Raw genomic sequence first — 27,519 nt, 5'->3', positions numbered from 1 at the left:
AGGTGTCGGCAGTGTAACACAGCTGTCACCCCCTTTATATGGAGCACGCTCAGCCCGTGAGCACGCTCCATACTTCCCCTTGGCGACAGCTACGTAATAGTATGTGGCATGTCGCCAAGTTGTCAAAAAAAAACTGCACGTGTACAGGCAGCCTCATATGAATTACTTCATTTAATCAGTGATGGGATGGGGAAAGGTGGGCTTACACAAAAAAAAGTCTCCCCATGATGAGACAAATATCCAGATAATCCAATTATTTAGATGTTCATCTCAGCTCCAATTACATTGTCACTTGTATAAGGTCATTTCTAAAACTCATTAGCTATTATATTTACTTTGCATATAAAAATCGATTTTATTTTTCTTTAAGTTGGCACACTAGCTGCTCAACCCTCACACACAGATGAATTAATGGGAGGGAGCAAGAGAGAAAGAGCTTTAGACTGTGATGGGCAACCAATAAATAGAACTTACGACCCTAGTAAGTGGTGGCCAAAAATGTATCCATTATCAATAACCAATTGCCAACATGACAAACAATGCCCAACTTCTACATTACTATTACCATCAAATTGTGCAGTTGTTAAAACATAACTTTTATTATTAATGTGGTAAAAAATAAATGTTAAAAACCTGACATAGGTCCTGCAATTAAATTGTTATCCACATAAAAGGACAGCACGTGGCTGAATGCAGTAGTGTTAAAATTGTAGTCGAGATCGCTGTCAGAAAGATGAGGCTGCAGTCCACATCAGCATGGCATATTAAAACAATAAAATCACAGCTCTCCGAAATATTTCACAGCTAAACCAGTGTCTGTAGGTTGTAAGGGGGCATCTTCCGAGGATCCAGCTCATATGTATTCATATAGTCAATGCAGGGCTTACCTTTTGAGAACGTATGCGTGCTGTGATAGGTGTTACCAAAAGGTAAGGCCTGTAGTGGACATATGAATAATAATGAACCACATGCCCCAAAAGTATACACTTGTATGGAACAAATCTTGAACCACACAAGAGTGCGTCATCATGCAGAACAAAGCACTACAGCTGTGGCATCCCAAAGTATGTGGCTCTTTAATATTCATATATTTACTGCACAACCCATCTTCTGATAACTCAACCTATTACAACACAAAGTTGGGCCCTGCAGTGAATATATGAACATCAAAGAGTCACATGCTTCAAGTGGCTTCAGGTGTCTGACATTAGCAATAACCAGTCTGCAGAGCCCCAGATAGCCTCAGTTTGGGAACCACGGTTATAAAACTTAACAGATTCTATCGGATCCTGATGGATCCCCATTGACTTATAATGGGCTCTTTAGTTTTCCAATGTTATTTTTACTGGACTGCATAGCAGATCATGCTGAGCTATTTTGGCTGTCAAAGAGCAGCAGAAAACTTAAAGAAGAGAGCCGTTTAATATGTTTATTGCTCACAACTAACCAATGGACTAATATAGCAAAAAATAGCCATAATGAATTCAAAACCATAATTATTTTCCAATAAACAATTCTAAAGATGACCACATAAAATCTTGAATTTCCTAGATCACGCTGAGATTTCTCAAGGATTTCCTATCCAATAACAGCGCTTTATAGTTTTCTGTCACAACTTGTGGAGGATTTATTGTATGAACTATTGTTTTTTTCTCTGGTATTTGAACATTGATATTTATGCAATTTAGTATGAAAATTCAATGTGATGACAATACCCTATAATCTTATCAGTTGGGTCTTTATATTCTGATATATAGAATTATTTGACAATATTGAAGGGAACATGTCACCTTGAACATGCAGTCGGATCTGCGGGCAGTATGTTCTATATCTGAACAGATTAGTATAAAATTTTGTGCCAAAACATTCAAGATAACCTGTAATGTGGGCGGTCCTACTCGAGATTGGCAGCTAATTCATGCAGGGAAGGATGTCGATCAATGGTTGAGACCGCCCACTGGACTCTTAAATCAATAAATTACAGGTTATCCTGAATCTTTTTGCAAAAAACTATATATAAATCTGCTCAGCTCCTCCTGGTCTATAACATGCGCAACGTAACCAGTTTCCTTTAAATTTATTACAATATACAATTCGTATAACAACAAATTATTAGTTTGGATTTTGAAATGCATTGAACTAAGTTTTCCTTTAAATATATAACAATATACGATTAGTATAAATTATTAGTTTGGATTTGGAAATGCATTGAACTAAGTTTTCCTTTAAATATATAACAATATACGATTAGTATAAATTATTAGTTTGGATTTTGAAATGCATTGAACTAAGTTTCCCTTTAAATATATAACAATATACAATTAGTATAAATTATTAGTTTGGATTTGGAAATGCATTGAACCATGATTTTAGAAAAATGATGTTCATTACAAGGCTGGCATTAATATTTTATATTTATTTATCAATAAATAATGGAAGCTGCTTCGTTCAGATTTCATGTATGGGGTAATGTCATTTAATGGATGATAATCAGTGTCAGACTGCCCTCAACATTTTTTATTCAGTATTGCTGCCAATATTAAACTTCCTACAAACTAATCATGGATGGTTTTAAATAATGGTTATTTGTTTCCTGCTGTCTTCCTTCTGTCCCTACCGCTGCTATATTCCAGCTTTATAAATATGTTCTCCTGAAAAACGGACTATTACTCTGATTTTTTTCATTGAAAGGTATGACAAGCAATTTTAAATCACAGAATTCATTGTTTGATGACCTTTTTGGATAATACTAGGCAGGAAACACAAGGGAATAGCTCATTTTGAATTACATTTGAAAACGCTAGGCAGCCATTAATGGTAATACATGCAGCTCGACAACAAGTTGCCATTTCTATAACATATCTCACTTATAGATGACATTATATAAAAGCGGTCTCTAAAGGATTTCAGGAAATATAGCATATGTCAAAAACCACAATTAAACTAGATAGACAGACTATATGGTGTCCATAGGCTTCCAAACATCTTGGAAGAAACATGGATAAACAAGTTGGATTCTTACAGAACGGACTCATTTGTATTGGCTGGATTCACACTGTGTATTTTTGTTGCGTTTTTTATCATGCATTTTTTTTTCTTCAGAGCTCAACTCCCAAATTTCTCAATGGAAGTTCATCAACCAAAAGAAAAAGATGCATTCTAAAAATGCAACAAAAATGCAGTGTAAACCCAGCCTTACAGACAGCTTAAGATCAATATTTTACCTTTAACGCTTACTATTTATGTGCAACATTTTTTAGGTAATGTCAAAAATATTTTAATATCTTTATATGTGTGAACCTAAAAGTGCTCAATATCTACTCATCTACTGCTATGGATAGTTGTAACTGGGGCTCACAGAACTGCTGAAACAGCCTACAGGGGGGATGGCTAGTCTATTCTAAGTCTTCTGGTTTATGACTTTGCATTCAGCTGTTACAAAGGCAACGTGACAAAACTTGATGACATTGTATTTCTTATGGCTAAAGATGCATACTAAAGACGAGATTGGGATTCTGTATGTTACCACATGTAGATAGTTAATGTTTGCAAGTTAAGGATAACGCCTACTCTCATTTTCTTATAAATAAAGATGCATTGCCCCCTGGGGGCAGAGACTGAACACTGACGCTGCGTGTCATGGTCACTCTCCGGCCGGCCGGCGTCTCTCAGATCCACCAGTGAGAGAGCATTCATTTGGAACTCATAGACAAATGCAGATAACGTCGAAAGTTAACGGACAAAGTAAATTCTCCAGCGACAGGTAATTTCATTGTTTTTTTCAGATATATTATATTTCATAGATCCAAGAAGAAAATTCATATTTCATAGATGTATAAGCTCCAAGACAAATTTGCCTATTAACATTCAGGGTTGGAATACAGCAAATGCCAATATTATAACAATTTAGGAAGTGTGACAACTTCCATAACAAAGAAGGTGTCTAAATTTTTTTCCTCCTATCCTGATCTTTGCTCAGAATTTGATATTTACATTGACCACGGCCTTCAGAATTGACAACTAACTAATGCAGAGAGCCATTACATATACTTTATTGTCAGCTGCTCGGTGCCTACAACAGTGAGCCCAGAGCTACTTCCATAAAAGCCAATGTAATGGCTCTCAGCAGTGAATGTGATTCAAGATCCAGGGTACCGTTTGTTTCTCTCTTCTGCCCCTGGTACAGATACTTAGAGCAGCAAGATTTATAAGAACGTTTGTATAACAAAGTGAGTTATTAAAGTATTGAAACTAGTAAGAACAATTCCAAACTCTTGCACCACCTCTTTAACAGAAGCAATGCCCTTAATGCCAGTTTGGACAATATTGGGAAAAAGGAATGGAAATACATCAAGGTTTCATAAAATGAGGCTACAAAAATAAAAACCATTCTGGTTTCTGATTTTAAAGTTCAAAAATAAGTAAGAAATGAGCTTTAGTCTGTCCACCTATAATACTGCTTGTGGAGCTATGCTTTATCATACAGGTTGCGCGATGGAAGTCATACTTGGTTATCTCTATGAATGTATTCCATATCCAGAGTAATCTGTTTGGCCTACTTCAGTGGCGATCCCGGAGGTTAGCACGTGGGTTCTGACTTTTAATGCAGACTATATTGAAAAACTAGAAAAATGCTCAGTCATTAAGCCTTTTTTACTAAAATGTATGGAATCTATTTAAATGTAATATTGTGGGATAATTAAAAAATGGTGGAATGGAGGCCAGTAATGGCACAGAGCAAGGAAAAGAGAAGCATACCAGGAAAAATCCAACTTTTGCCTGGAATGCGCCTTTAACCCTTTCATGCCGACAATCTGTAGATTCACGTCCTGTTCGCATATACCCCGTGCAGCCAGGACGTCAATCTGCAGACCTCTGCGTCTGCCGGCATAGTGCTGGCGAGATCACTCTGACGCCGGCAGCGTCAGTGTCCGCGGCTCCCCAGTAACCTGTTCTCTGACAGCCGAACCAATTGGTTCGGCACAGAGAATATGATCACCGTTATTAACTGCTTCCTGACCGCTCAAAGTAAATTCACGTTGGCGTGTGCTGGGCGCTGTGTAGCGCCGACGTTTAATTCACAGTAGGTGTTAAAAGCGCGATCGGGGCATCTCAGAGTAGTGCTGTTAACCCCTGCCTCTAGTCCAGGAGACATGATCGGGACCTGATTGGTTCAGGTCCCGATCATGTGATCCCAGGGAAAGTTTGTTGTAGCAGCAAACTGGAAAGTTTATTGCTACAACAAACTTTCCCGAGGAACGATTGCGGGAGCTGCCGTAGGTTGCATGACAAAATCGGAGGCCATACAACGGCCTTCGGTTCTGCCATTCACGGAAGCCTATGAGGACTAGCTGGTCCTCATAGGCTTCCTGTCAGTGTGACTGTCAACGTCAAACTGACAGTTTGTAATGCGTTACACTACCTAGGTAGTGTAATGTGTTATAGCAGCCATCAGTGCTGCAGGTGTTCAAGTAAAAAAAATAAAAAAAGTAATAAAAATGTTTTATAAAAAAGTGTAAAAACAAGTTACAAACAAGTTACAAAAACAAAAAATGCTTTTTTCCTATAAGTCTTTTATTAATTAGGAAAAACAATTAAAACGTTTAAAAAAGTACACATATTTGGTATCACCGCGTTCGTAACGACCCAAACTATAAAACGACAATATTATTTTTCCCGCACGGTGAACACCGCAAAAAATTATTTAAAAAAATGCTAGAATCACTATTTTTTTGGTCATCACCCCTCCCAAAATATAGAATAAAAAGTGATCAAAAAGTCGCACGTAACCCAAAATAATACCAATAAAAACTACAACCCATACCGCAAAAAAAAGACCTCTTCAAACCTGACATGGTGCCTAAAATATATTCTAAAAAAAGGAGACCCCAAAATCTTCTAGGTGCTCCTTTGCTTCTGAGGCCGGTGCTTCAGTCCATTATCAAACTAGAGCCACATGTGTGATATTTCTAAAAACTGCAGAATCTGGGCAATAAATATTGAGTTGCATCTGGTAAAACCTTCTGTGTTACAGAAAAAAATGTATTACAAATGAATTTCAGCAAAAAAACTGAAATTTGTAAATTTCACCTCTACATTGCTTTAATTCCTGTGAAACGCCTAAAGGGTTAATAAACTTTCTGAATGCTGTTTTGAATACTTTGAGGGGTGCCGTTTTTAAAATGGGGTGATTTATGGGGTCTATCTAGTACATAAGGCCCTCAAAGCCACTTCAGAACTGAACTGGTCCTTGACAAAATAGCCTTTTGAAATTTTCTTGAAAATGTGAGAAATTGCTGCTAAAGTTCTAAGCCTTGTAACGTCCTAGAAAAATAAAATAATGTTCAAAAAACAATGCAAATATAAAGTAGACATATGTAGGATGTTAATTAGCAACAATTTTGTGTGGTATTACTGTTTTACAAGTAGATTACATTTGAAATTAGAAAAATTATAATTTTTGCAAATTTTCTTTACATTTTTGGTGTTTTTCACAAATAAGCTATAAATTTATTGACCCAAGTTTTCCACTAACAAAGTACAATATGTCACGAGAAAACAATCTCTGAATCGCTTGGAGAGTTATTACCACATAAAATGACACGTCAGATTTGAAAAAATGGGGCTGGTCATTGAGGCATCAATGACCCTTGGTCCTGAAAGGGTTAAAGAAGACCTCCAGTGGAAAAACAGCTTTCCATGTCTACATTTCCCACCTGACTGTATACCACACTCTACACTTCTTTTATATATACTTTACTTACTTTTTGAATTGCTGCCTTGTCAGTGATGTAAAAAGGCCATCTTGTTTCTTAAATTTCCCCAGCTTTCTCTTCCTCTCTGCTTTGCTATGAATCTAATGATGCTTCAGCACAGCATCACATGACCAGCTAAAGACCATACCATTTCTGCATGCTGTGATTATCATTCTCTCTATACAGAAGTAGACATCTTTAACTTGATTCTGATAACTTGCTGCAGCGTGATATCACACAACAAAAGCCATTGAAAAGTAATTGAAAAAGTCAAGATAAGAGATCTAGCCATTGTTTATTTAACCCCTTGAGTACCCAGCTCATTTTGGCCTTGAGGACCAGAGCCATTTTTTCAAATCTGACATGTATCACTTTATGTGGTAATAACTCTGGAATGCTTTTACCTATCCAATTGATTCTGAGATTGTTTTCTCGTGACATATTGTACTTTAGATTAGTGCAAAAATTTGGTCGATAAATTCATTGCTTATTTGTGAAAAACACCAAAATTTAGAGAAAATATGAAAAAATTATGATTTTTCCAATTTTAAATGTATCTGCTTGTAAAACAGATAGTAATACCACACAAAATAGTTACTATTTCACATTTCCCATATGTCTACTTTATGTTTGCATCGTTTTTTGAACATCCTTTTATTTTTCTAGGACGTTACAAGGCTTAGAACTTTAGCAGCAATTTCTCATATTTTTAAGAAAATTTCAAAAAGCTATTTTTTCAGGGACCAGTTCAGTTCTGAAGTGGTTTTGAGTGCCCTATATATTAGAAACCCCCATAAAACACCCCATTTTGAAAACTGCACCCCTCAAAGTATCCAAAACAGCATTCAGAAAGTGTTTCAACCCTTTAGGCGTTTTACAGGAATTGAAGGAAAGTAGAGCTGAAATTTTCAAATTTCATTTTTTTTTACAAAATGTATATGTAATACATTTTCTTCTGTACCACAGAAGGTTTTACCTGAGAAACGCAGCTCAATATTTATTGCCCAGATTCTGCAGTTTTTAGAAATATCCCACATGTGGCCCTAGTGCGCTAATGGACTGAAACACAGGCCTCAGAAGCAAAGGCGCACCTCTTGGATTTTGTGGCCTCCTTTTTTCAGAATATATTTTAGGCACCATGTCAGGTTTGAAGAGGTCTTGTGGTGCCAAAACAGTGGAAACCCCCAAAAGTGACCCCCATTTTTTAAACTACACCCCTCAGGGAATTTATCTAGGGGTATAGTTAGCATTTTGACCACACAGGTATTTTGCTATATTTTCTGGAGTTAGTCTGTGAAAATGAAAATCGACTTTTTTTCTGGAAAAACCTAAAAATTTCTAATTTTTGCAAGAAATAAAGGAGAGAAAGCACCCCAACATTTGTAAAGCAATTTCTCGCGATTACGGAAATACCCCATATGTGGTAATAAACTGCTGTTTGGACCCACAGCAGGGCTCAGAAGGGAAGGACCCCCATTTGGATTTTGGAGCTCTGATTTTACTGGAATAGTTTTCGGTGCCGTGTCACGTTTGCAACGCCCTGGAGGGACCTAAACAGTGGAATCCCCCCAAAAGTGACCCCATTTTGGAAACTATACCCCTCAAGGAATTTTTCTAGTTGTATAGTTAGCATTTTGACCCCACAGGTTTTTTGCTGAATTTATTGGAATTAGTCTGTGAAGATGAAAAGAGACTTTTTTTTTTTTTTTAAAACACAGAATTTTCTAATTTTTATAAGGAATAAAGGAGAAAAAGCACCTCAACATTTGTAAAGCAATTTCTCCGGATTACGGTAATACCCTATATGTGGTAATAAACTGCTGTTTGGACCCACAGCAGGGCTCAGAAGGGAAGGACCCCCATTTGGATTTTGGAGCTCTGATTTTACTGGAATGGTTTTCGGTGCCGTGTCACGTTTGCAACGCCCTGGAGGGACCTAAACAGTGGAATCCCCCCAAAAGTTACCCCATTTTGGAAACTATACCCCTCAAGGAATTTTTCTAGTGGTATACTTAGCATTTTGACCCCACAGGTGTTTTTTGCTGAATTTATTGGAATTAGTCTGTGAAGATGAAAAGAGACTTTTTTTTTTGAAAAAACACAGAATTTTCTAATTTTTATAAGGAATAAAGGAGAAAAAGCACCTCAACATTTGTAAAGCAATTTCTCCGGATTACGGTAATACCCCATATGTGGTAATAAACTGCTGTGTGGACCCACGGCAGGGCTCAGGAGGGACGGAGCACCATTTGGATTTTGCAGCTCAGATTTTGCTGAATTGGTTTCTGGGGGCCATGTCGCATTTGCAGAGTCCCTGAAGTACCAGTACAGTAGAAATTCCCCAGATGTGATCCCAATTTGGAGACTATACCCCTGAAAGAATTCAATTAGAGGTGTAGTGAGCATTTTGAGCCCTCAGGTGTTTTATAGATTTTATTAGAATTGGTCCGTGAAAATGACAAATTTTTTTTTTTCCAATAACCTGTAGATTTAGCTCAGAATTTTTCATTTCCACAAGGAATACAGGAGAAAAGACACCCCAAAATGTGTTACACAATTTCTCCTGATTACGGAAATACCCCATATGTGGTTGTAAACGGCTATTTGGACATACAGCAAGGGTCTAAACGGAAAAAGTGCAATTTCGTTTTTGGAGTGGAGATTTTACAAAATTTGTTTTTGACGCAATGTTGCATTGCGCTGAGGTACCAGTACAGTGAAAACTCCTTAGAAGTGACCCCATTTAGGAAACTACACCCCTCAAGGAATTCATCTAGAAGTGTAGTGAGCATTTTGACCCCCAAAGGTTTTGCAGAAATTAGTGCGCAGTGGATGTTGCAAATTGAAAATTGACATTTTCACATATATGCTATTTCAGTGCCCAATGTGTTGGGCCTAGCTTGTACCACTGGAGACATACGCCCCATAAATTGTTAAGCGGTTCTCCAGAGTACGGTAATACCCCATATGTGGTCATAAACTGCTGTTTGGGCACACTGCCAGGCCCAGAAGGAGCGCCATTTGGCTTTTGGAGCGCAGATTTTGCTTGGTAGTAGTTTTGTTTAGTGTTTTACTGGTGTTTCAGTTTATAATGTGGGGGCATATGTAAGCTGGGCGGAGTGTATCAGGGTATATGTAAGCTGGGCGGAGTACATCAGGGTATATGTAAGCTGTGCGGAGTACATCAGGGTATATGTAAGCTGTGCGGAGTACATCAGGGTATATGTAAGCTGTGCGGAGTACATCAGGGTATATGTAAAGTGGGCGGAGTACATCAGGGCTTATGTAAGCTGGGCGGAGTACATCAGGGTATATGTTTGCTGGGCGGAGTGTATCAGGGTATATGTAATATGTGCGGAGAACATCAGGGTATATGTAAACAGTGCGGAGTACATCAGGGTATATGTAAGCTATGTGGAGTACATCAGGGTATATGTAAGCTGGGCGGAGTGCAACAGGTCATAGATGTAATAATGGAGAAAATGAATAATAAAATGATCCATGGATAGTGACGTACGCTTTGAACCAATCCTTCATGCACAGGCCGGATTATTGGATGCAGGAGTCGCACTTCTAAAGGGTGTCTGTGGTGTTGTACAAAACATCCGCACTCCAGTATTGCCTAATCTTTGACTTCTTCACTAGCCCCATATGTAGCACAGACCCCAAAATGTCATAGTTTCCGCTGCATTTACAGGGTCTACCTGTGGGAGCTGCAAATGATGACGTGGGGTTTTAGGTGAAGATCTGCTGCACATATAAATTAGTCTGGGCCGTCGTTTTGCATTATTGCGTTCCAAGAGTCATAACTTTTTATTTTTCCGTTGACGAGCTATGTGAGTGCTTGATTTTCATGGGACGAGCTGTCGTTTTTATTAGTATCATTTTGGGGTACATGCGATAATTTGATCCGTTTTTATTCCATTTTTTCTGAGGTGAGGAGACCAAAAAACAGAAATTCTTTCACTATTTTTTTTTATAATTTTTTGCCGGCGTTCTCTGTGCAGTATAAACAACATGTTTACTTTATTCTGCGGTTCGATACGATTATGGCAATACCAAATTTATATAGTTTTTATATGTTTTACTACTTTTACAAAATAAAAACACTTTTTTCTAAATAAAATGTTTTAGTGTCACCGTGTCCTGAGAGCCATAACTTTTTTATTTTTTTGTCGACGGAGCTTTGTGAGGGCTTGTTTTTTGCGTGACACACTGTAGTTTTTATTGGTACCATGTTTGGCTACGCGTGACTTTTTGATCACTTTTTATTCCATTTTTTTGGAAACAACGTGACCAAAAAAGGAAATTCTGCCATTGTTTTTTATGGTATTTTTTTTACGGTGTTCACCGTGCGGGATAAATAATATGTATTTTTTTAGGTCAGGCCAATACGAACGCGGCAATACCTATTATGTCTAGTTTTTGTCTTTTTTTTTCATTTTTTTTCTAATTATAAAGGGCTTGATCAGGGAAACAAGGCGATTATTGTTTTTATTACGTAAAACTGTTATTTATTTATCTAAAACTTTTTTTTTTACTTTTTTTCACTTTTTATTTTACACATACTAGGGGACTGGAAGATCTGATCTTCTGATCCCCTGTACAATGCACTGCACTACTTCTGTATGTACTTGTGTAGTGAAGTATTGTAACGGTCACTTTACAACTGACAGTTGAGCCTATTACGTCCTGCCTTGGGCAGGACCTAATAGGCTCGCGTACCTGGCAACCAGGAAGCCGTTGCTAGGCTTCCTGGTTGCCATTGCAACCATCAGAACCCCGCGATTTTTTGCGAGGGGGGGCAATGGGGTGCAGAGGGAGCCCCCTCCCTCTGTATCAATCACTTAAATGCCGCTGTCGCTATTGACAGCGGCATTTAAGGGGTTAAACGACAGCGATTGGAGAGGACAGTGATCGCTGTAGTTGCAGTGGGATGTCGGCTGTATATTACAGCCGACATCCGATGAAGATGGAGCGAGCACAGCTCCTGTGCCCGCTTCATCCTCAGGGCATTACTATACGCTCATTTCCGGGAAGGGTTAATAAAAATAGTGGTTTTTTTTTTTACACCGCTTTCTCTGATCTCCTCACGGATCTCACAGAAATGAGGAGATCAGAGAAAGTGACAGGAGCTTTCTCCTGCAGACGACGTCAGAGACAGCTGTGATTGGTCAGTCTTCAGAGACTGACCAATCACAGCAATCGCCGGCATTGGGGACTGCTAATTGGTCCCCAGGCCGGTAGCAGAGACGGTTAGCTGTCAATGACAGCTGCCGCCGCCGCTGTTATGTCACTATGTGATTTCACATAGTGACAGTTTATTCCTGCTCCGCAATAGTATGGCAAAGGTACGCTGCAATAAGCGGCCAGCGACGTACTATTGCGGCGAAGGTACGCAAGGGGTTAATGCATTAAAAGACAAGGTAAAGACGGCTACATCTGTATTCTCCTAAATAAGCTGAGAAACCATAAGTTTACAGACAGGGAGGCTGCACTATATCCTTCTACATTATATCTGTGTGACAGGAACTTGTTTAAGTATCAGTGGTAGCTGATGATAGAAGTTTATGTTCCCCCCTTTGCAAAACTAGTGTGGTACAGGAACCGCTGAAGCCTGTGATAGGTGACACATAGATCTCCATAGACTCAAGTACAGATAGCGTGTCACGAGCCTGATTCACATTGCTGCTAAACAAAATCCCAGTCTGATATATATAGAGATAGAAGAAGCAAGAAAAATAACAGGTGAGAGACTGACATATAGAATACCATAATCGTACATATGGGAAAGTTTAGTTTTGGTTGGAGTGTCCCTTCAACCTCTTTCTGTCACTGTTCACGTCCTAATAAATGTGCCACTTTCCATAAGGAACAACTGACAAGGACTGATACCATCCTTGGCATTTGCCCAGTAATTACTGAGCCAATAGACTTGGTTACTGGCATGTGATCATAATTATTAACCTCTGCAATGCTAATCATGGTGCTGACAAATTAAGAGGGTTCCTATTGTCACTTGCCCACCAGCCCCAGGGTTGCCACGTCTGATGGTTTTATATGGCGAGCCTGGCGCCCAACAAACTCCTCCACGACTTTTCATACATAATGCATGTTAGGGCATACATTAGACCAGAGTTCTCAAAAACGCAAGTTCGCAGGACGCATGCGGCCCCTTAGGCTTTCATCTGTGGCCCGCGGGGCACTGTAGCTCCCTCGGGAGGGGAGAGAGCCGAACGAAGGAGGGGTGCGCCGGCGAATGACGAAGCCTCTGACGTCACTGTCCACATATGAGAAGTGATGTCAGGGGCTTCCCCAGAGCAGAGCTTATACTAGCACTCTGCTCCGGGGCTCCGGCTGCTGGGGAAGCCCCTGACATCACTGTCCATATATGGACAGGGATGTAAGGAGCAGAGATGGAATCCCAGGCAGAGGCTAGTAGTCTTCTGCCTGGGACTCCGGTTCTGGGGTTGCCCATGACATCACTGTCCATATATGGACAGTGATGTCAGGAGCAGAGCTGGAGTCCCAGGCAGAGCGGTAGAAGCGCTCTGCCCAGAAATACCCCTGACATCACTGTCCATATACGGACAGTGATGTCAGGAGCAGAGCTGGAGTCCCAGTAAGAGCGCTAGTAGCGCTCTGCCCGGGACTCCGGATCTGGGATTGCCCCTGACATCACTGTCCATATATGGACTATGATGTCAGGAGCAGAGCTGGAGTCCCAGGAATAGCGCTACGAGCGCTCTGCCCGGGACTCTGGCTCTGGGGTTGCCCCTGACATCACTGTCCATATACGGACAGTGATGTCAGGCACTTCCCAAAAGTTCCGGAGCAGAGCCTATACTAGCGCTCTGCTCCGGGACTCCTGAACTGAGGAAGCCCTTGACATCACTGTCTATATATGGACAGTGATGTCAGAAGCAGAGCTGGAGTCCCAGTCAGAGTGCTAGATGCGGCTCTGCACCAGGACACTGGCTGGGGAAGCCCCTGACATCACTGTCTATATATGGTTGCCCTAGTCTCGTTTCAGAGATTCATCCGATTTCTCTACTTGGCTCTCAGGCTCCTAACTTTCTATTATTACATGATAAAAGTTTGATTTTCTCTATATGAGTTTTATCCTTATCCTCCTTCCCTTATATGTCTTCGTCTTTTGTCTACTTCTATATAATTTCTCTTCCTTATTCGATGGTTTTGGTTTATCATTATCTGCACTTGATGTTGATTGCAGAAGATGGCTCTAATACATTGTGCAGATTTGTATTATCTGTTACATGGCACTTCTCCCATACAATTTCTATGACATTTAGATATTTTCTTACCAATGTAACATTGATGTTTTTTTATTGTAGTTCATTTGCATAAATAAAAACTTACTTGACCATAAAAAATAATGATGCAAAAAAACAATTATTTGATATCCTCATATTCATAACCTTCACTAAATGTATCTTGTCAATTGCGGTGAAAGTTAAGCGGCATAAAACATTAAATTGGGAAAAAAAACAAATGGCGGAAATGCTTTTTTCAGGCACTTTGTCAATATAAAAAATTCATAAGTACTTACCTCAAATTTATATGTAACTTTAAATGATGGATAAAAAAAACTCCAACACAACCAACAAAAAACCAATGCCTCAAATAGTAAAGTAAACTTAAAATACAGGTAGGCAAAAAACGAAGAAGTTCCTGTTTTCCTTAAGCCTAAAATTGGCTTTGTCCTGAATCTGTTAAAGGGAACCGGTCATCCAAATTATGTTGCCCTTACTGAGGGCAGCATAATGTAGTGACAGACATGCCGATTTCAGCGGTCTGTCACTTATTAGCTAAAGTAAAGCGGTTTCTGAAAACTCACATGCAGAGTTCGGGCAGCACCACCAGAAAGGAGTCTGGCGTATTGATGTACAGATTCTAGCTCTGCCCACTCTTGCTGATTGACAGATGTCTCCCCATGTACAGGAATAGGGAGACATTTGTCAATCATTGTACAGTGGGCAGAGCTACTGGCAGCTCATGAGTACACCAGACTCGTCTCTGGTGGTGCTGCCCGAACTCTGCATGTACAATCTTAGAAACATCTGCACTTGAGAAAATAAGTGACAGACCAATTAAATCAGCGTGCCTGTCACTACATTATGCTGCCATCAGTGAGTGCAGCATAATGTGGATGACAGGTTCCCTTTAAAGAAATATATTTAGTTTAATCCCATAAAACCCAATCATAACAAAAGTAGAGGGGAGGGTACATACAAAAACAGTTATGATAATCAACAATTCTATTTCTATGGAGTAATTTGTGCAAGTAAATAAAACCGTTGCAACAACGCAATAAAAAAAATATATGTAAGTGATGCTGTACACATCATACATATTTACAACCACAGTATTAGACCACCAGACACAACTCTGCCTAATGAACAAGACAATGACAGACCTTGAGGGAGAAATTAATGCAAGCATGACAGTATAAATGAAATAAAAATATGATGCTGTATTTTAATCTTGTTTACTGTACTAAAAGGCAATCCAACCAAAGACAGACATTCTGGTAATTTATCCAAGATGAGTGGTAAAGAACAAGCCTGTCTAGAGAGTTTTTATTTCACCGACATTTTCTTCAGAAACGAAGAAGCACAAACAGCACACACGTTAAGAAAAGCAACAGCTTTGTTTTATTAGGAAGAGTAACTAACATTTACACAATGACAAGTAAAATGCCCTTCCATTTTCATCATATATAATATTATAGTATTCCATGACCAGGGACCGTACAATACTAATAGAAAATGTTCATAAAACATAATTAATCCTTACTCCTTAGCAAGGTGGACGCTGGATGGCTTTGCTCCTATTGGGATCCCATGTTTATGTAAGGACTTAATCAAGATTTCACGCATTTCTTGGTTGTAGGAATCAAAGTCAAAGACATTGCGGACTACATTTGACAGTCCCTCGTTGGGAAATTTCTGGTTGGAGATAAACATGAAACATAAAAATAAATATATTAACAGTATTAGAGAATACGCTGAATATACATTGAATAATACATGTATGTTTGTAATATTGCTGTGCAAGGAGTAGTGCCTGAAGAATAATAAGTAAAGAGGGGAAAGGTAATAGTTTTTGTCAGGCACCACCGCCGCTTAACAATTCTTATGCTATAAATTCTTACTCTTTTTTTTGCAGATATTGAATTTGAATAATTTATTTTAGTAACACAGTAGAAACGGAACTCACTCTTTACTAGTTTTCAGAAATGTGGCCCTAATGTGCTACTTGACTGAAACACAGGCCTCAAAACCACCTTGTTATTAGGAGGTTTTCCAGGCACCATTACAGGTTTGCAGAGGCCTTGAGGTGGCAAAACATAACACACACCCCAAGAAAGACTCCATTTTGGAAACTACCCTATTCAAGGAATTCATCTAGGGGTGTAGTGAGCATATTGACCCCACAGGTTTATTTATAGATTTGATAAAAAATTATTATTTTTCCAATAATATGTCGTTTTTATATTCACAAGATACTAGTCCTTCTCAATGAATTGGAATATCATCAAAAAGCTAATTTATTTCAGTCATTTAATTCAGTGAAACTCCTATATCATATAGATTCATTACACACAGATTGATCTATTTCCAGCATTTTTTTCTTTTAATGTGGATGATTATGGTAACAGTTAATGAAAACCCAAAATGAAGGGTCTCAGAAAACTAGAATATCATATAAGCCCAATTTAAAAAATGATTTTTAATACCGAAATGTAGGCCTACTGAAAAGTATGTACAGTATATACACTCAATACTTGGTCGGGCTCCTTTTGCATGAATTACTGCATCAATGCGGCGTGGCATGGAGGTGATCAGCCTGTGGCACTGCTGAGATGTTATGGAAGCCCAGGGTGCTTTGATAGCAGCCTTCAGCTCGTCTGCATTGTTATAAAAATACAAGTGCAGAGTCAGCGCAGTCGTCTAGCAGGAAATTTTGGAGCACTTCATGCTTCCCTCTGCTGACAAGCTTTATGTAAATGCGGATTTCATTTTCCAGCAGGACTTGGCACTTGCCCACACTGCCAATACCTGGTTTACTAACCACAGTATCACTGCGCTTGATTGGCCAGCAAACTCACCTGACCTAAACCCCATAGAGAATCTATGGGGTATTAGAGAAAGATGAGACACCAGACCCAATGACCATGCTGTTCTGACCGCTAAGGGGTTAAACTGGGATCGAAGCTAGGACCGATCCAGGCCGTTACAGCAGGATGTTAGCTGTAGTATAAATCGGATACCTGGTGGTGATGTGGGCTCAATTTCTGACCCTGCACAATCACCCTGTTGTAACTGTACGAGAACACCTTTCCGACAGCGCCGTATATATACACAGATGTTGAGAAGGGTTAACAACTCTGTTTGTTTTGAATCATTTGAGCAAGCCTGATATGTGTAAATAAAATGGTTGCAACAAAGCAAAGATGAAATATCATACAAGTTTTTATACATACTTTTTTATTTTGCAAGAAAATAGAAATTCAATCATACATGGATATGGATAGTGACGTCAAGAGCTTTTTAATTCTGGAGTTCCTGGCCAAAACACATTATGTTTTAGGCACATTATGCTCCTGACATCACTGACATCCTGACATCACTGTTTATAATATATATATATATATATATATATATATATATATATATATATATATATATATATAAAAACAGTGATGTCAGGAGCTCCCCCAGGGCCAATGTCCGTGGGCAGAGCTACTAATGCCCTGCATGGGGACTCTGGCATTGGATATGTCTTGGCATTACTGTACACATATGGACAGTGATGTCAGGAGCTTCCAGACGTATATGTTTAACATATACCTGTGAATGATGCCATCCGTCACTGAACTGCTCACATGTTTAAAATAACTTATATTGAGCAATATACTTTTTTTCGGGATTCCATCCTTAAAAAAAAGGTATCCTCATGTATACCAGCCTGACTGAGACCAAAGGGAAAACCCTATAAACATGTTTATGTTAAGGGGGGCCTAAACATTAGATAAGCATTACCTTCAGGATATGCAACAAACCTGCCACCTCTCGGAAAATTATCTTTAGGTAGAATGGTGGTCCTGTGATTGTTTTTTTTTTAAATATCCTTTTTATTGTCAATTTTCACATTTTCTTACAAACATTTCACGTAAAAGTTACATCATGAGTGCGCAGCACTCAACTGTCATTGAATTAACTTTGAATTAAATTCAACATAACATATAAACATGGCATAAGTGTCGATCTTCATATGGACCGAAAACATGACTTCCCCCAACCCCGACACGACTTAGGTCATCAATGAGTATCTACTTATCATTTATCCCCCAACTAGTTCAAAGTTGCAACCCCCCTAAAGTGCCTGCCAAGAGCTGTGTGCAGTACCACTTTGTGTGCTGGAAAGGCTTAACAATTTCCGCTATTTCGGCTGCTGTACATTGCGATTCTATCAATATTTGCCACTTATCAAATAGCTTCTTGGTTCCCGTTTCCTTCCGCCTTTCCACCTCCACCCTTTCAAGAACTAATAACTGTTTCAGCCGTGACACAATCAGTTCTAACCCCGGCGTGTCTGCCTCCAACCATTTACTCAGCAGGCATCTCAAGGCTACCAGTAAAATCGTGTGCACCAGCGCTGGAGGTGATCTCACTCCTCGAGCACCCTCTTCCTCTGGCGGCCGCGCCTGATGGAATAGTAGCGCTTGAGGCGTCAGTGGGAGGTTCGTTTTCCAATGATCCTCAATATATTTTTGTACCATCCCCCAAAATCGTTTCGTATGTACGCACCCCCACACTCCATGCCATAAATTCGTCAGAGGTGTATTGCATTTGGGGCAACACGTAATGCGGTCAGGGAAAGATTGTGAAGGCAGAATATTAAAGCCATATATAGCTGAATGCATCAACTTAAAATAGGTTTCCCTCCAGCTCTCATTTATAACACTCTTCCGTACCGTCTCCCAACCCCCCAGTATGATCTCTCCTATACCTGGATCTTGGGTCCACCGTTCCCAGATTTTTAAACTAACCCTTGATTGCGGACGAAGAAAACCATCTCTCAGTGCTCTATACAACCCTGAAATGGTCTCCCGCCCAGTTGTTGGACCTATGACCTCATCTAGAGTGTGCGAGGTAGCTTCCTTACTCAAATCCCTGAGCCTGGAGGTGCAAAATGCTCGTACCTGAAGTATTTGTAAAAAATTGACCCTACCTTCTATGGGTCTGAGTTTAGTGGTAATTTCCTCCCCAGTTAACCACCTCCTTTCCTCTATGTGCATAAGATCCCCTGCGTTGTCAATGCCTACCATCCCCCATGAGGCAAATCCGTCCCCCTTGCCTACTCCCGGTAAAAATTCCGGGTGTCCGCTCAACGGCATATATTTAGATACCAGGTGAGGTAACCCAAACTGCTTACGTACCACTTTCCAAGCTAGGACTGTATCTCTCAATACAATGGAAGTTTTGAGATGGCACGGAAGAGAAGCAACTCTACAATGTAACAAAGCTTTCAGGTTCCAGGGTAAGGCATACTCCCCCTCCAGATCTAAGTTGGAATAATTGCTTGTTTCGTGAAGCCAATCTACTACATGACGAAAAAGACAGGCCACGTTATAACCCCTGACATTCGGAAAGTTCACACCCCCTTCTTGTTTGCCCATCATGAGCTTGGTAAGTGCGATGCGAGGCCTTTTTCCTGCCCATATAAATTTAGTGAATGAGGCCGTCAGTTTAGAGACATCCACATGCTTCAACAAGAGAGGGATTGTTTGGAAGGGGTATAGCAATCTGGGGAAGCTAACCATCTTAATCAGGTGGCACCTTCCCAGGAGGGACAACGGCAATTGGCCCCATCTAGTGAGTTCTGCTTGTATTTTGTTAATTAACGGGGGATAATTTAGGCCATACAGGGTGTCCGGCACCCTCCCTATTCTGATACCCAGATAAGTAATGCAATGTTCAACTGGGGATATCCCACACCCCAAGGATTGCCAAAAGGTCTTAGGCAATGGCCTGCCCAACTCCAGCAGTTCGCTTTTAGCTAGGTTGACTTTATATCCCGAGCATTGCCCAAATTCCTGCAAAAATTTAAAAACCGTCCTTAAATGTTCTTGAGGATTTGACATAAAAAGTATAACGTCATCAGCAAACAGGGCTAACTTCACTGCCTGAGACCCTACTTGAATGCCTCTGAACATATCCGATTCCTCCAGAAATCTAGCCATAGGTTCCAATGCGAGATTGAATAACAGGGGCGACAGGGGACAACCCTGTCGTGTTCCTTTATGTAATTGGAAGGGAATCCGACAGGAACCCTGAGGAGTGAACACGTGCCTGCGGGTTATTGTAGACACCCTTCAGGAAGACCCGGAAGTCTCCCTGAACGTTCATTTTGTCCAGCACCATCCCCACCCATGCCCATTGTATGTTATCAAAGGCTTTCTCTGCGTCTAATGCTAATAGTGCCGGCCTGGTACCTGGCTGGGGACCGTGCCTTACTGTTTCTAGCACCGTCAACACTTTGCGTAGATTCGTCACTGCTGCCCTGCCCTTTACAAATCCTACTTGGGATTTTCCCACCAGTGTGGGTAGATACATAGCCAGCCGATTGGCCAAAATTTTTGTGAGCAATTTCTGATCTTGGTCTATCAGTGAAATGGGACGGTACGACCCCGGGTCAAGAGGATTCTTCCCCTTCTTGGGTAACACCTTTATATGCGCTACTTTGGCCTCTGCTGGTAAAGCACCCGTCCTTAGTAAAATATTATAGTATGCCACCAAGGTAGGGCTGATTTCTTCTCTCAGAGATTTAAAAAACTCTCCTGTGAATCCATCTGGACCCGGGGCCTTTCCGTTAGATAAGGTCTTAATGGCGCTCCGAACTTCCTCTAATGTAATCTCTGCGCTCAAGTGACCGTTCTGCTCCTGGGTGAGCCCTGGCAGCTTCACCTTCTCAAAAAATTCCCTCCCTTTTTGGAGATCTATGGGTGTCTCTGAGTAAAGGGCTTGGTAGTATTTACTTAATATGGTGTTGATTTTTTTTGGGTCTGAGGTAGAAGTTCCATTAGATTCGTTAAGTGTTGAAATGTGTGACGGTGCATACCTCCCCTCCGCTAATCGCGCTAATAATTTGCCCGCTTCATTGCCGAAACGCATTAGATCGGCATCAAATTGGGACCGGTAAATACTCTCTCTTTTGTCTAACCACTGATCAAACTGTCGCTTGGCTTCCCTCCATTTCTCCCCCAATGGCGGTAATGGAGAAGGTAGAAATGCTGTGTATGCACACCGTAATCTGTCGCTCGCTGCCTTGTATCCTTCGGTCGTTTTGCGTTTAAGATTAGACATAAATTTCATAACTTTCCCCCTTATTACCACTTTGGCTGTACGCCAATACAATGACGGTTCCGAACGATGCGATACATTATCCCCATCAAATTCCATCCACCACCCCTTAAGCTTCTGTATAAAGCCCTCATCCTTTGCCAGAAAGGCGGGAAACCTCCAGATAAAATCCGTTCCTCTAGCTACTGTGTCGGCCAAGGTAATGGTAACCGGGGCATGGTCCGAAATAACGAGATCTTCAATCGCCGCTTCACGTAATCGTCGCGATAATGCGTCATTAACTAGCAAGTAATTAATACGCGACCATGACTGATGAACATGGGAGAAATGTGTATATTCCCACGCATCTGGGTGTAGACTCCTCCACGCATCTATTAGGGCCGTGTGTCTTAAAAATTCGGGCAAGATCCTATCTCTATTTCTCTGCGAACTAGTCCCTGCGCTCCTATCTTCCCTTGAAGACCTCACAGTGTTAAGGTCTCCCCCCAGAATCAAAAACCTAGTGCGATCCTGCTGGAGTTGGGTTTCCAAATGACCAAAAAAACCTGCGTTAATCGTATTTGGGCCATACACATTATGAATACTGATAGTTTCCCCTGCATGCTCCATCACTAGATGGATCCAACGGCCCTCGTCATCCCGTTCCTGGGACACCAGCGTAAACGCAAAATTTTTATGTATCAAAATTATAACTCCCACCTTACCCTCCCTTGCCGACGAGCCAAAAACCTGACCCACCCAGAATTTTTGCAAATACTTAAACTCTGGCTCGGTAAGGTGAGTTTCCTGTAATAGGGCCACATCTGGGTGCAATCGTTTCATGTGTCGCAAAAGTTTGGTCCGTTTCTGTGGGGATCTCAGCCCTTTAACGTTCCAAGAGACTATTTTCATGTTATTGGGCCGTGCATAAGATGAGCTAAAATGCCTAAAAGTCGTGATAGGTTCGGGGAGTCAGATCCGCCTTTTTCCAAGAGCCATGTATAAACATTAATAACATAACCAAAACCCGGCTTATAAACCAGAACCAAACTCCATGTCAAGGCCATCCGGCCTTTATCTAACAACACCATAAAATCACCTACGGCAAGGGTTATCAGCCCCTTAATACCCACTGGTGTAAGTGACTTCACTTTTTTCTGTTGTGTCAAAACACGCCCCTCCCTCCCCCTCCCCCCCAGACCTGCATATATGTCTCCTTCAATGAGGAAGCAGCACCTGCCCTTACCACCTCATTACCCCTTTGTCGCCTGTGCACACATTTATACATTCTCATACCGTCGGTTTAACAACCTAGAGTCCGTTTGGATTGTATCCTCACATAAATCTTGTTTCGCCTCTAGGTTTCCCTGCCTCCTTTTCCCAGATCTCCTACCGCAACTTCCCCCAGTATGCCATCTGTGGCAGATATAACTAATCCCTTGCGTAGGGGAGGCATTGTATCATTCCCGGTCGATCCCGCCCACAAGGAAAAATCTCAGAACCTGATCTAACTCCCTCACTAATCTCCTGTAGCGAGAATGCAGGGAAATATCAAAAATGCATACATTTCAACATTGTAACATTATAACATTAGGTCAGCTGTTGACCGGTACAGAGTGCCGTATAAGACCGCCGAATATCGCCCTCAAAACTTTCAAATTATCTGCAAACTTATCTGTAGCCGGTCGGAATCTGCAATTGGTCTACAGCGTCCACAAAATCATCATCACATCAGCTTAAATAAAATGGTGTTGAAAAGAACTTCGTCCGTCAATCAGGAGACGTAGATCGGGTGCGGTCCCGTGTTCGCCTCTGCGGCTACGGAGAGTCCCCTCCATTTCCGGCTCGACCCCCCCGGGATCTTCCTGGTGTGGGCATTAAAGCTTCTGCCCAGGATCGCTCCATATTTTGTCGGTTCAGTTTGGCTTCTCTTGACTTGCGATTTGGACTGTATGCTGGACTGTGACGCTCCTCTTCTTGCTGGGGTCTGTGCCTGCAAAGCTCTGTAAGTGCGTCCTCCGCTTCCTGTGGCGTGGTGAAAACCTTGTTCCGCCCGTTCTCTTGAAACACCCGTAAGATGGCTGGGTACTGCAGGTTAAAGCGTATTTTCGCTTGGAACAGCGCGGTGCAGATCTTGCTGAAGGCCCGCCTTCGTTTTGCAACCTCCGCAGAGAAATCCTCAAAAAGTAGCACTTTCATGCCGATTATTTCCAAAGGACGCGATCTGCTGCGGAAAGCTTTCATGAGTGCCACCTTGTCATTGTAATCCAACAGCTTAAAGATTACTTGTCTGGGACGAAGCGAACTGTGGTCATCTGTTGCTGGGAGGTTTCTGGGGTCCGGCCCCACTCTGTGCGCCCTCTCCACCCGGCAGGGACGGGGAAGACCTAAAGCTGCTGGAAATGTCCTCTCACATAGTCGCTGTAAATCAGAAGATATCACTGCTTCCTTCAGCCCCACCAGTCGCAGGTTGCTCCTCCTGGAGCGGTTCTCCAGATCCTCCACCTTGTCCCCCAACTGCGTAGTAACAGACAGCACCCCTTTCAGTTTGGATTGCAGACGCTCATTTTCATCCTCCAGCAGCGTCATACGCTGTTCTAACTCATCAGCTCTGGTAGTGACTTGTGCCAGCTCCGCCTGCACGCGGTTTAGGGAATCTTGCACCGTTTTTTCCAGCGCCTTTTGCAGTTCTGGGGCTATCTGTTTGGCTACTTCCCGGGCCAGGACTACATAATCAATGGCTGCAGGATGAGAGGACATTATGTGTTCTGCCGGGCTTGAAAGCTGGGACTGATGGTGTTGCAGCTCATCTTCCTGTGTGTATAGCAGGGTCGCAGTGGCGGGAAGCGCCGCCATCTTACCTCCCTTTACCACGGCCGCAGCTGAATCTTCCATGGCTGGCTTCTGCGCGCTTCTGAGGAGGTACCTGTCCATACAGGCACCACCGGGTATGTTTCCGTGTGCAGGGCTGGTGGCTTCACCGCTGATTGTCGTTGCCGAAGCGACTATTGCGATCAAACAGGCTGGACGGGAGAGGGGGCTCTGTCACTCGCGTCCTGCATCGCCAGCGCCGGAACCGGAAGCCGGTCCTGTGATTCTTGTTCGCGGTTTTGCTCTGCAGGCACGGTCCTAATAAAATTTAATGGAGAGGTGGCCCCCTCCATTGAATTATATGGGAGTTACAGAAAGAGCAATGCAAGCAGAACGCAACTGCTTTCCATAACTCCCAAAGACTTGAATGGAGCGGGCCGCACGTAATCATGGCCACCACTCCACTGAATTCCATGGGGACAGTGACCGCACTATTAGATGCTCTTTATAAAACACTTAACTTGGTACTTCTACACTTGTTTAACAGTGCCAATTTCAAGCAAGTGTCGTATGCAAATTAAAGTGCTTCTCTGCCTTTAATGCATTTAAATTGAGCAAGAGGTAACTTTATTTGCATACATTTCCATACAGAGTGGTTTAAAGCAGTGCATCCAATAGATGTTCTTTCTTAAAGGGGTCCGTACATCGATCCATACAGAGGTGTAGAAATTCTAAAAACAAGTCTAAAGTCATCGAACAGGACTCTCCCTGGATTCTCTATGTATATCCTTGTACTCAGTGATATAAGAGACATATACATACATACATATATATATATATATACACACACACATATATATATATATTTTTTTTTTTTTTTTCATTTATAGAATAAAAAACAAATGTGTGGAAATACTGTCGCATCACATTACCAGTCATGTGGGCTATGAAGGCAATCACAGCCCATCGATAACTAGAATTAGATTACTGCAGAGGACATTAATCCACAAAAACACGTTAGTCCAGTTTATTGATGAAAGGTGACATCTTTCTCTTTCATTCATTTACATTTTCACGTTTTAGGCTATTTTTACAGTTAATCAATGTAATGATTTGCTTTTAGTCCATGCAACTTAATTGTGTCCTAATTCACAAGAGCTGCAGGGTCCCTTCAATATACATCAGCATGAAGAAGACACCATGGCAATATATTAACCTCTTAACGATAAAGCCTGTTTGGCGATCCAGTAAAAAAAAAAAAAGTGGCTATACATTAGAAATGGATAGTCAACTTATCTGCTGCCCTGCTCCTGAATGATCCCAGGCTCCCTTCTGGCGTTCCGGTCCCCCGGCAGTTGCGGCAGGAGCCTGGCTGCATATAACCATCCTGATGCAGGAACTAGCCCCCGCTTGTGACGGATATATCCATCGTAGTTTCCACTCAGGTGGATTTTCTTTTTTTACCTACTCACATATTGAATACTTCTGCTGCTTGAACCTACACTGCAAAAGCACTTTACAAAAAGTAGTAGTGCAGCCTCAGGCTGTGAAGCAGCTACTACATTCCCTATAATGTCTCAACTCTGTGCAAACCAGGGGCAGAGTCACATTACGGTGATTGGCTATACAGCAGAGGAGAACGGTTTGTGAGAGGTGGAGACTTTTGACATGTCAGGAGGGAGGGCGGAGTGGAGGAGGAGGCAAGGACTCAGGAGATGTACAACAATACGGACGTCAGATTATAGTTTAATCTAAGTCAGACACGTCGTGGGAGACTAACCTCCAGTCTCAGTAGAAACTCATGTACCTGGCACATGGTCAGAGTAAAGTCATGTGACTGACTTCTTGGATCGCAAGAAGGGCCTGAAACAGGCAGAAGAAACTGTGAAAGGAGGACATTATACACACAACTAATATACTGATGGTGAGCACTATACAGACAAATATGTCATACTTTAATTTCTTCCCGCATTTGGACGCAACTGTACGTCCATTTTAGTGGTGCCTTCCCATAAATGTAAGAACAGTTATGTTTAGTAGATGTCCTGTGCCGTCCGCAGCAGGTGCCGGCCGTACTATACACCCGACATCCCGCTGCAACAACCTGCATCAATGTTACCTCCGATCCCGTCCATTTAACCCCTTAAATGCCGCAGTCAATAGCAACCACAGGATCTAGCTGATTAGACAGAGGAAGTGGCACCAGGGGCGCCTTGGCAGGCTAATAAAGGCCTCCTATGGCTGTATGCCTATTAACCTATTAGCCTAATAGATTACAGGTCAGTTTGTTACTGCCATGCAATAATGATTGTCATGTGAAATCCCCTAGTCAGACTAAAAAAATAAAAGTTTATTAAAGTTTATTTTTTTTTAAAAAACACTCCATAAAAATGGTTTTATTTTGCAAAAGTGTAAAAAAATAAATAAAAAAATACACATATATGGTGATACAAGTGTAACGTCCTGTATAATAAAGCTAACATGTTATTTAAACAGAATATTGACCGTCAAAATTAAAAATGGTTCCATTAAAAATATATAACTTGTTCCACAAAAAAAACAAGCCCACATGTGGCTACAGCAACAGAAAAAGTTGGAAAGCGGTGACGTAAAATCTTTTTTTCCATGAAATGTGCTATTATTGTGCAAAAGTAGTAAGAAATAAAAACAACTATACATATTTGGTATTGATGTAATCATACCAACCTACAGACCCATAAAATAAAAGTATCATGTTATTCATCCTGCACAGTGAAAATTGCAGAATTTATAATGCAAGGTAATCGTACCAACCGGCGCAAAATTGATAACACAAAAAAAATTATGGCGGAATTGGTTTCTTTACATTCCCCTTTAGAAAGAGTTAAGAAAAGTTAATCAGCAAGTTACCGTATATGTATCACAAAATGGTGTCATTGAAAAATGAAACTCATATCGCAAAAAACAAGCCCTCATATGCAGCTACGTTGACGGAAAAAAAACAAGATAAGGTTCTCGGAATGTGGCGAGGCAAAAAATTGTGCATCCTCCACTTCAAAGTTCCCTTTTATGTCCCAATGGGAATTTGATCTAGATATTGACATCACGGTGCATAAATGGCATGAGATGTGTACAGCAGCCAGCAAAGGCAGTTGGCAGCTTGCTCTCACGGAGACATCCATAAAGATTGTTCATAGCGTGTAGCACATGATGCGATGGTGCATTATGTGTGGTTTATTGTGAGCCCTCAGCAGAGAGGAAGGATTCTGTAATCAGGTACCACAGGTCGTGTCTCCAGCCTATTGACAATCAGACGAGTCAGAGGTGCAGTCCACAAGACATAAAGCATCCCCATTGTCCAGTCTCCACAGGGGATCATCAGGAGACACCACAGTTATATTCAGCTCAGGTGCAGACCAGCAAACCAAGCAGATCCAATTAACTCCCCCCCCTGTGTCCTCATCCCGGCTGAGGCGGACAATAGACGGGCAATACACATAATGGTACAAAAGACACAACTCACATACAGACAGTAGAACTACAAACTGCCAAGATGTTCCTCCCCCCCTGAGAGGTATATAAGGGCTTGTCCTGGGGAGGATGGG

The 27,519-nt window shown here is 41.3% G+C and overlaps 1 protein-coding gene across 3 annotated transcripts in view; it reads right to left on the bottom strand.

Annotated features, from left to right (window-relative positions):
• Positions 1-27,519, bottom strand: part of VWA8 (von Willebrand factor A domain containing 8) — a 458,876-nt gene that overhangs the window by 125,794 nt on the left and 305,563 nt on the right. For all 3 annotated transcript variants that reach the window (XM_075852289.1, XM_075852288.1, XM_075852287.1), the window contains exon 27: positions 15,573-15,724. In XM_075852289.1, the coding sequence (XP_075708404.1) occupies positions 15,573-15,724 (152 nt within the window). The remainder of the gene's footprint in view (positions 1-15,572; positions 15,725-27,519) is intronic.

Source organism: Rhinoderma darwinii, chromosome 2, assembly GCF_050947455.1.
Source record: "Rhinoderma darwinii isolate aRhiDar2 chromosome 2, aRhiDar2.hap1, whole genome shotgun sequence".
NCBI lineage: Eukaryota > Metazoa > Chordata > Amphibia > Anura > Rhinodermatidae > Rhinoderma > Rhinoderma darwinii.
This window is presented reverse-complemented; position numbering and strand designations above follow the sequence as displayed.